General features: G+C 41.9%; 1 protein-coding gene across 1 annotated transcript in view; it reads right to left on the reverse strand.

Annotated features, from left to right (window-relative positions):
- Window positions 1-10658, reverse strand: part of LOC143033953 (battenin-like) — an 80872-nt gene that overhangs the window by 13251 nt on the left and 56963 nt on the right. The window contains exons 3-6 of the mRNA XM_076199661.1: window positions 9627-9819; window positions 8650-8731; window positions 8117-8275; window positions 6882-7114 (exon numbers count right to left, since the gene is read on the reverse strand). Of these exons, the coding sequence (XP_076055776.1) occupies window positions 6882-7114; window positions 8117-8275; window positions 8650-8731; window positions 9627-9819 (667 nt within the window). The remainder of the gene's footprint in view (window positions 1-6881; window positions 7115-8116; window positions 8276-8649; window positions 8732-9626; window positions 9820-10658) is intronic.

A 10658-nucleotide genomic window follows, 5' to 3' on the forward strand; every position in this document is an offset into this window, starting at 1 on the left:
TAGCAAACATTATTGGGGCCAGAACTGTTCCCTGCGGGACACCGCTTATTACTTCATTCCATTTTGAGTGCTGGTCTCTTATCACTACTCTCATTTTTCTTTCTTGCAAAAAGTCTTCCATCCAATTTAGCAATTTACCTTGTATTCCTCCTTCATATTCTAATTTCTTAAGCAACTTCTTATGTGGTACTTTGTCAAAAGCTTTTTTTTAGGTCTAGAAATGCACAATCAGCCCATCCATCTCTTTCTTGTATTATATCTATTAGCCTTGAATAGAAACATATTAAATTGGTGACGCATGATCGTCCTTGTCTGAATCCAAATTGCCTTGGATTTAGTACGTTGTTTTTTTCCAAGTATTTTACCCATCTACTTTTGATAATTCTTTCACAAATTTTTGCTATTGTACTTGTTAGAGAGACTGGTCTATAGTTGGTAGGTTCTTCTTTATTTCCTCCTTTATATATAGGTACTATATTTGCTTTTTTCCAATCTTCTGGAACTTTTCCTTCTTTTAAGGAACTGCTTATTATGCTATGTATTTTGTCTGCCAGTTCATTCCTGCATTCTTTCAGAATCCAGTTTGCTATTTCATCTGGCCCATGCGATTTTCTGACATCAAAATTACCCAAGTGTGTCAATATTTCATTCTTTGTTACTTCTATTTCTTCCATAGGGGGGACTTTTTCTTTCCACTCAATCTCTTCAGGTTGTATATTTTCCCTTGTAAACACTGATTTAAAATGTTTGTTCATAATTTCCGCCATTTCCATTTCCTCAGTGTATTCAGTTCCTCCTTGTCTTAATTTCTCCAAGTCCTGTTTGTTTTTCAGTTTATTGTTTACAAATCTGTAGAATAGTTTTGGTTGATCTTTACACTTTTCTATAACATCTTTTTCATATTTTCTTTTTTCCTCTCTGCACTTTTGTACATATTCATTTCTATAACCAGTATATATTTTCCATTTTTCAGGTCTTCTGTCTTTTTTCCATCTGGTCCAGGCTTTGTCTCTTTTGTCTTTTAACTCCCTACAACTTTTGTTGTACCAGCATTTTACATATTCTTTTTCTTGTTTTTGTCTTGGGACATACTTTTCCACTCCTTTTTTGTAAATTTTTGTCAAAATATTCCATTTCTTTTCCACTGATGTTTCTTCTTTGTATATTTCTTCCCAGTTTTCTTGTTGAAAGAATTCTCTTATTTTATCAAAGTTTGTTTTTTCATACATCATTCTTCCTTTTCTATATTGTTCATTTCTTTTTATATATTTTTCTTCATTAAGTTCCAGTTCAATCAATATGTGGTCACTTTTACCTATTGGTGTTTTATATTCAATCTTGTCCACTATTCTAGGTTCAGATGTAATTAATAAGTCTAGTCTCGATGGTTCTTCATTTCTATACCTAGTGTTCTCTTGTATCCATTGTGTCATTGAATGGTCAGTAATCATCTCAAGTAGAGCATTTCCCCATGAGTCATCACCACTCTTTACTGTCATTTCTTCCCAGCAGATTTCTTTGCAATTAAAGTCGCCCATCATAACTATTCTTCCTCCGTCTTCCATTATTTTAGTTAATGCTATCTTTGTGTCCTCTAACATACTTTTATGTTCACTCTCCTCCCATGAGGCTGTTTTCGGAGGCACATAATTGATCACAAATTTTCTGCTCTTCTTATCTCGGTCTTCCACTTCTATCATAATCATCTCTACTGTATTCTTTCCATATATGACACCTTTCACGTTTATATCCTTCTTAGTCAGGAACATAACTCCACCCCCTTGTTTTTTATCTCTGTTTCTAATCCAATAATTGTATGCATCATGTCCTACACTGTTGGGTGGTAGTGGGCCTTTTAATTTTGTTTCTACAATTCCCATTATGTCCGGTTCTTTTTCTTTCAAATAATCATTCAGTTCATTCAATCCTGTTATCAATCCATCTATATTTGTGTAAGACGCTCTTAGTTTTCTGCCACTTCCATTGTGTTCTCTGTTTCCCTTATGTTTTTCTTTTGTATGTCGAACTGCTTTATTTTCATGTTCACTACTCTCCAATAGAATCTCTCTTTCTCTGACTCCGTTCTGCTCTCGTTATTTTTTCTTAGCTTCAAGTCTTTTCTGCTTTTCTTCCACTCTTTCCTCCTTATTCATTTCTCTTTTTATCCATACCTTTTTATATTTATCATTTGTTGCTAGTTTCCCTGTTTTGGATAGAATTTTCTCTGCCGTTGTTTGTGACCTGAATTTAATCTTAATTGGTCTGGTCTTATCTGTACTATATTTTCCGAGTCTGAATTTTTCCTCAATTTCCTTTATAATTTCTGGTTCATCTTCCTGGACTAATTTTAATAAACTGCTTACTCTTTCATTTTCCTCCTTGATTCTTGCGGTTCTATCTGGGTTATGTTTCTCTTCCATTCCTAATATAATTATACATTTCTTTTTGTCAGCTAATTCTCTTACTATATTCTCCTTCTGTCTCATCACTTTAATAACTGAGTCTTCATTATGTTCTTTCAATTGCTGTTTGACTATGTCAGTGAATGAAACCTTATTCCCTTCTTGGGTTGTTCTCCAATTTTTAGCTTCTTTAGCTATTGACTCTCTGTTTTCATTACTATTCTTCTTCAATTTCTCATTCTCCTCCTTTACATTTCTTAACTGTCTTTTTAGGTCCTCTATTTCATCAGTTAAGTTTCTGTTTGCCTTCTCTAGTTGTTCCAACCTTTCAATTCTCTGGAAAATGGAGTCAACATTACCTAACCTACTCTCCAAGTCCTCGATCACCTTATCAACTCTCTCCTCTAGTCTTATCAGTCGGGGGGGGGGGTTGTGTCCCCCCCACCCTCTTTAAATCCCTGGAACATATTCTCGTCACTTTCTACTGTATTGCTCCTCTCTATACTTCTAATCTTTACATTTTTATTAGACATTTCATCATCGCTCAGTCTTTTGTTTACCTTTCGCTTGTCTGGCTGGGCCAAGTCTACTCCCTCCTCATTTCCTTCCATTTCCCTCAGTAATCCCTCCCCTTTTCCTCTTTCCCTACTTTCCCACTACTCCACGAGCAATTTCCCCCCCACCCTGTAAACACACTAGGCACTTCTCTTTGCGTTGGGATCCACAGACTTCAGTTTTCTTCAGAACGTCATCCAAGCCGTCCATTCGCTGAAGTGTGTGTGTGTGTGTGTGTGTGTGTGTGTGTGTATGTATATATATCAAACAAAAGTTCTATGGTGAGGTAAAAGTGGCATATATATAGATGACTGTAGTGAAGTACACAGACTGGTAACATTGAGATAAACCTTTATGTTTATGGTTGATATAGAAAATAATGGTTGAAATTTGAAAAAATAAAAAAGGGTAAACACAAGTTCTATGGTGAGGTAAAAACGGCAGATATAGATAATTAAGATCAAACTCCCCGAGCTAAAATATATATATATATATATATATATATATATATATATATATACATATATATATATATATATATATATATATATATATATATATATATATATATATATATATATGTATGAGAGGATAACCCTAAGTACTGATGGACACAAACTGTTGGAGCAAGCATACATACTTTTTTCCTTCTACAAGAGGAAATAAAGTTCATTGGTATGCCTGTACGTGGGGTTAAGGTGATTGTGAGTGACATATATATCTGACAGGGTGCAAACCGCCTCCATATTTTGTCAAGACGTGTGCGTTTCATTTTCTTGTAGTATTGAACATGAGAAAATGCACATGTTCGCTTTCTTGTACTAATGATTTCTGTGTTCATACTGACGCTCTTAAACAATCGCTTGTGTTGAGAATTGGGCGATTTCTAAACATGTCACGTTAACAGCAGAGACGAAATTCAGACATGCGCAAGTTAGGGACAATGCAAGAATTCATTATCAGTTTACGAAAGCATACAACATCTTGATCTCCCTGATAAGGGGGTAGTTTAATCAGAGCATACCTCTTCTTTGACTTTTCGTGGGAAAACAAATGCTTACGAAATGGGGGCCGGAGTCCAGTTCCCTCGGCCTTGGCAACTTAGCCCACTTTTTACAAAATGCAGAGGAAACACTGACTTGTCCCTCGCCACTGAGTATGTTTGTGAACACTATTAGCAACATGTATCGGGCAGGTGGGGTCAAGTGATGTTTCGGCAAGGTTGGCACGCCTGCCAACCTAAATGGAGATGGGACCAGAAAGGATTTCTATTTGTTTATTGTTATTATTTTTCTATTATCCTTCGTCCAAGGAGTCAGAATATTTCGCAAGAAACCAACGTAGCGACCTGCCTACCTACCTATACACGCACAAACTGTCACACACACACACATGCACACACATGCACACACACACACATGCACACACGCACACACACACACATGCACACACACACACACACACATACAAACACACATACACACATACACAGGGAGAGCCCATCCCATCTCCCACGGGCTAACGCACGCACGCACGCACGGACAAGGCCTAAGGCACTAAGACCTCATCAGGGCCCTTGCGTAGCCTACCGGGTAGTAGCACTTTTCCTTCAAATCCCGCCGTCGCCATTTTTATTCATCTCGGTGGCACCCCATCCCGACCTCGGTGTCGTAGGTGGTGCCACAGGAGGAGTTCGGCGAGGTGGATCACAAACTCCTGGCGACCGAGGACGTCCCACGGAGGCGAACGGAGTCAGTCCCCTGGCCGCAACCAAAATTAAATAGAAAAAAAAAACGCCATCAGGAGTGGGACGGGGGTTAAGGCCGGCCGGTGTCACACGGTTGCTGGCTGTTGTAGCAAAACCGCTTATCACGAGTCATCAAGCTCGAGAGGTTATGGCGGTATTTCAATCAGGGGGAGACGGAGGTCGTCAATATATCAAGTTCTGACTGCTGCCGTCGCCGGGTGATTTTATTAACCTCATTGAACTTGCAGACACTATCTGGCTGCATCCGGCGCTGCCGCATAGTGTGACACCGACGTAAGAGCTGGTGCAGGTGGGGAGGTCTTGTGAATAATGATAATAATCGTTGCCTCATGAAGAAAAACAAAAAAAACGCAGGCCCATAGAGAGCGGCAACGATTCCTTGGCCCTCCTACAGATTTCTTCTAGGAAGAAACTTTAGATTGTTCTCTGTGTTGTCTTGGTGTGGGTCGGTTTCCATGTCACCGGCTGAACGTGGTAGGGGGGGGAGGGGAGGGGAGGGGAGGAATCATCAGTTGTCAGCTCTCGTGTGCGTTAAAAAAAAAAAAAAATCCAAGAAATACAATAATCCCGAGTCCATTCCGGGGACAGAGTGTCAGCCTCTCAGGGTTGCACCTGATGGAGGTGTTAAAGGGGGTTGAGGACCGGTTTCTGATGAAGCCGAGAGAGGGGTGGGGGCGGGGGGGGTGTTATGGGCTCAGCCACGGAACTGTGTGTGAGAGTATGAATTTTTAAAGTGAATAAATACCTAATGATTTATTCTTTATCCAGGACCATTGCACCACCACCATCATTCAAGAACAGAGAGTCCGGATCCGCTTTGTTGCGCGCGCTGGGTTCGATCCCTTAGTAAAGGCCTCGTGAAGGAGTGCAACACTCAACTGTTTTTCTCTTCGTGTTAAATCAGAGTTGTTGTTTTTTTTTCACCCTTTTCCATTCCATGGGGGCAAATAGCACAATACACGGACAAGAGGATACACTATCACGTTTTATATATTCCTAGTGGAGGAAACTTGCACACACACACACGGACGCACGCGCAAAACACGTACACGTACACGCACAAACACACGCACAAGTACAAACACACGCACAACCACACACACAAAAACACATGTAAACACTCACACATGTACATACACACGCACACTCACATGTACACACGCACACACACACACACACACACACACACACACACACACACACACACACACACACACACACACACACACACACACACACACACACACACACACACACACACACACACACACACACACACACACACACACACACACACACACACACACACACACACACACACACACACACACACACATCACAACAAAGGAGGCACAAGCGCAATTATCCGCACGAAAAAGCAACACGTGTTCCACAGGAGCGTGCGAGCCAAAGCGTGAGGTAGCTAAGCGAAACTATGCGAAACTAATTTAAGCTAAAAGGGAGAGAGAGAGAGCAGAACAACCATGAAAGCTTCTTGACCTGTTATTATTTTGAAAACTATGTATTATTTGTTCATTTCGTCTAGGTTCCTCGCGGGCTAACGCGGTATCGACCCCCCCGCCGCGTCAACAACAATCTAGACTCTCGGCGACAAAGAGGGGCGGCGCCTCACTCTCTCACTCACTCACTCACTCACTCACTCACTCACTCACTCACTCACTCACTCACACACACAGGAAGGGGAGGGGGTAAATTTACACCAATCCCACGGGGGGGGGAGGGTAAAAATGACACGGTAAGGAGGTAAAAATAACACGGTAGGAGGTAGATAAATCACGCCTGGCTAGCCATAGATTATATACAGATTTTTTTTTAATAGGAGTATCATGGTCAATGGACAAAGGAACCAAACCGAGGGTGGGAGTCGGGGTTAAGTATGTGGCAGAAGACACTGTACTTCATTGCCTGTTATCCGCGCATCTGCCCCTGGTGACAATATCGCGCCGGAGAGATACAGTCGTAGTCACAAACGCACAACCAACCATGCCCTGTTTACTAGGACTTCCAGGGCAATTAACAACCACTGGCTCTTTCTGCCGAAGGTCCGCGTTCGAAACCAACCCGGCACTCGGGGCTTGGGACTATCGATCACGACCCCACAGGGAGATCAACACCCAAGGAGGACCTCGACTTACTTGTGGAAATGGGAGGCGTGTCCAAGAAAAGAGGCGTCGGAGAGGCCCCTCGAGGCGGAGGCGAGGGCCACGCCCAGAAAGACGTAGTCCGGGTTCGCCAGGCCGAGGGTGAGATAGGCGGCCACGCAGAGGGCCCCGAGGAGCACCACGCGGACGTCCGTCGGGATGGCCTGGAGCAGGGGCGCCACAATCGTCAGCGTCGTCGCCGGGAGGGTGTCCGCCACCAGGATGGCCTGTCGGGGTGGAGGAGGAAGAGTGCTCCCGTAAGTAAGTTTGAGGAGGAGGTGGACATTCATAGCGTGTTGTATAGTCTTCACTTATCCATCTATTTATTTATCCACATATTCATTTCCCTATCTAATTATTCATCCGTATATTTACTGGCCCATCTATTGACTCCTCTATTCATTTGTCCGTTTATCTATCCACCTGTTCATTTCTCTTCAAATAATAACCTAGACATATATCTATACATCTATCCTTGTACTTATCTGTTTATCTGATCTGCTATTTACCTATTTATCGATTTATGTTCATCTGTTGATATAATCAATATATTCATTCCTCAATACTCATTCATATTTTATGATCTATTTATAAATTTGTTCACTAATTTATTCATTAATATACCTGTATCCATCTGATTCTATTTATTTATTCATTCATTTGTTTTTATCTATGTATTCATTCATTTTTTATTTATTCACCTAATCAGACTACCTATTTTATATTTAACACTTGGTCTCAATCTGATTCAGTCATGCGTTCAATTCAAGATTTGTAACATAAACAAACGTGTCGTCATTGTAAACAAATCGTGACGTTACTGCGCATGACAAAGCGCGCACGTCATCGTCGGGTATTCGGAATCAGCTGACCAATACGACTTTTGATCTTTCTAGTATAAATTCAATATCTTTTTTTTATTACCTTATTGCTAATAGACTATCTATAAACCTTAATTCAACAATAGAATTATTTTGGATCCTCTATACCTTTGTCGGCGCTCTCTGGTCAAATGCATAGTCATTAAAGGATTTTTAGACGTAAGTTCTATCTGCCGCATTTTAACTAGCGTTTTTTTCTCATTTAATATTATTCTATCTTATCTTATTTTACGTTATCTTGTTTCTTATCTATTTTTTTTTTTAACTAATTTTTCTTTATTCTTGTACATTTGTGTATTTATTCTTATCAAACCCTTTGGAAACACGAAAGAGTCGAGGACCACCTACTCCTGTGGAGTACCGAAGGCAGGAGAAGGAGTTGTGCGAGTTTGAAGGCGAGGACAGCGAGGACGAGGACGTCGAGGACGAGCCGTTGGTGCTCAAGAGGTCCCCTTCGAGGTTTAGGTCGCTGCCCCCAGAATGTCTCTCCGTTCTCGTCGAGACAACCTGGCGAGGACGAGATCCCAGCATGAAGAAGAGAGTCGGGGAAAACCGGCAATTTTTATCGACTTGTTTATATATGTATATATTGATCAAATTTCACTATTGATTTATGTGTTTATTTATTTTTCTATTTATATATTTCTCTATTTGTTTTCATCTATTCATATATATATATATATATATATATATATATATATATATATATATATATATATATACTTATTCATTTATCTGTTTATTTGTTTACTAGTCATTTATCTTATTTTAATCAGTATATCCCTGCTTAAAAATCCGGTTCCTCAGAGGAGAGCACAGTCGTGCCGTCACGAGTAAACAACAACAACAACAACAACAACAACAACAAGAACGAGACTGACCTGTCTCGGCTGGAGCGTAAGGAGATCGTAGGCCGCCGTGATCATGACCCAGTAGGTGAAGTTGTTGCAGAAGCCGAGGAGCCTGAAGGAGTAGTAGCAGAAAAAGGGGGAGGATGAGCCACCATCACCGTCGAGGAACACCAAAGGAAAAAAAAAAATCTGTATTTTAAACATATTTTCGAATGTCTGAAAGGGAAGCTACTGTCTGTACATACACATACACCAATTCTTTTCTCCATTAGAAAAGGGATGTTGGTGAGGGTGGCCGAGTGAAAACACACATCTATTCCACACCCAATCGTCACCCTTCCCATCTTAGCTCCTTGTGGATGAAAGGTCATCCCTATCCCCACTGTTCGGGTCAGAGCCCAGAAGCAATGCAGCAAGACACAGCATCTCTACATGTATTATTTTCCTTGTATCCCAAAGGTACCATCACCTTAAGCCGGGTCCACACTTGTTTCATTTCCACGTATCGTATCACCTTTGCGTACCACTTAGTGATACGATACGGTGCAACAGGGTATCGTACCCACTTGTTGCGTATCCGCCTGCTGTATATGGATACGCAACAAGTGAGTACAATACCCTGTTGCACCGTATCGTATCACTAGGTGGTACGCAAAGATGATACGATACGTGGAAATGCAACAAGTGTGGACCCGGATTTATAAAGGGGCTGACCGAATCAGAACACTCGCCCGCCTATCCAACCTCAGTCCCATGGGATGTAGGGTCAGCCCGTCTCCCGCCACACTACTTGGGTCAGAAAGCAATGCAGGGAGGCACAGCTTTTCCACAACAGGGCACGGCAGTGATTATGGTAATGGGATAGTTGTTTCTGGATCCGTAGTCTTCGTGACTGGGTAATGTGGTACCTGGGGTGTTGGAAGAATGGTGGGTGGTCGACAGGAGACCCTTCACTCTATAGCGAGGTCGGAAGAAGACAAAGACGAAGAGATAGCACAAGGACTCACCAATAGGCGGCCAGATCGCGTCTTCGGCGCGGGACTTTGTGGTCGGCCCCTTTCTCAGGGTCGCAGGTCTTCTGGGTAGCAGCTTCTCCCGCCGCCTCCCGCGCCTTCTCCGCTGCCGGGTCCACCGCCGACGGAAGAGCCTCATGGCTGTTGTTGCCGCTCAGAAGGCGGACTTCACTCGAAGGGTTGCCATCTGCATCAGAAGGGAAGGAAAGGACGGGTCGATTTGTCAGCAATATTCAAATACATTCTGAGGAAGGGGAAGGGTAGAGGAGGGTGGAGGAGTGGAAGGTAGAGGAAGGGAGGGAGTGTGTTTTGGGGGTATTTCATTGAGAGATTATTTTCTTGGTATTTCGTTGAGAGAGTATTTTATTGGCATTTCGTTCGCAATAACCACCACTCTTAGCCTTGTGGACACTAACGCGCCGAAGAAATGGACCCATCGAAATGGTACATGAGGGAGAGATTTAACCCATTCAACTCCGATGACAAGATGTCTTGTCATTTGGTCAAATAAAACAAAAAATCATAAAACACCAAAATGTTTGATCAAACACCAGAAAAATATGACGTCAGTCCTCGCTTCGCTGCGAGCGAAGCGAGGATTGACGTCATATTTTTCTGGTGTTTGATCAAACATTTTGGTGTTTTATGATTTTTTGTTTTATTTGACCAAATGACAAGACATCTTGTCATCGGAGTTGAATGGGTTAAGGAGAGTGGGTAACAGAACGGAGAGGCAATGGAAGTTACAAGTGACCCTCATTGTTTATGGAGTGGAGAAAGAATTTAGTCGTGTCCGTGTGGCTGCTGCGGGGATTTTCTGAAAAGAATTTTGAAATGCGGGGTACTAACATTCTATGGGAAATCCTCATCTGGTAAAAGGTGTGTGAGTGGTGGATCCAGACCTGAGCGAGCGGCGCTTTGCGCGATTGGTCCGCAAAATGGTGAAGTATGGACCAACCCCATTCACGCTTGCGGACCAAAATGGCCCGTTTCAATTTCAGTGGCCCGCCTCAGAAATTATTGTAA

The sequence above is a fragment of the Oratosquilla oratoria genome, chromosome 16 (assembly GCF_046742065.1).
Source record: "Oratosquilla oratoria isolate Oo_2021 chromosome 16, ASM4674206v1, whole genome shotgun sequence".
NCBI lineage: Eukaryota > Metazoa > Arthropoda > Malacostraca > Stomatopoda > Squillidae > Oratosquilla > Oratosquilla oratoria.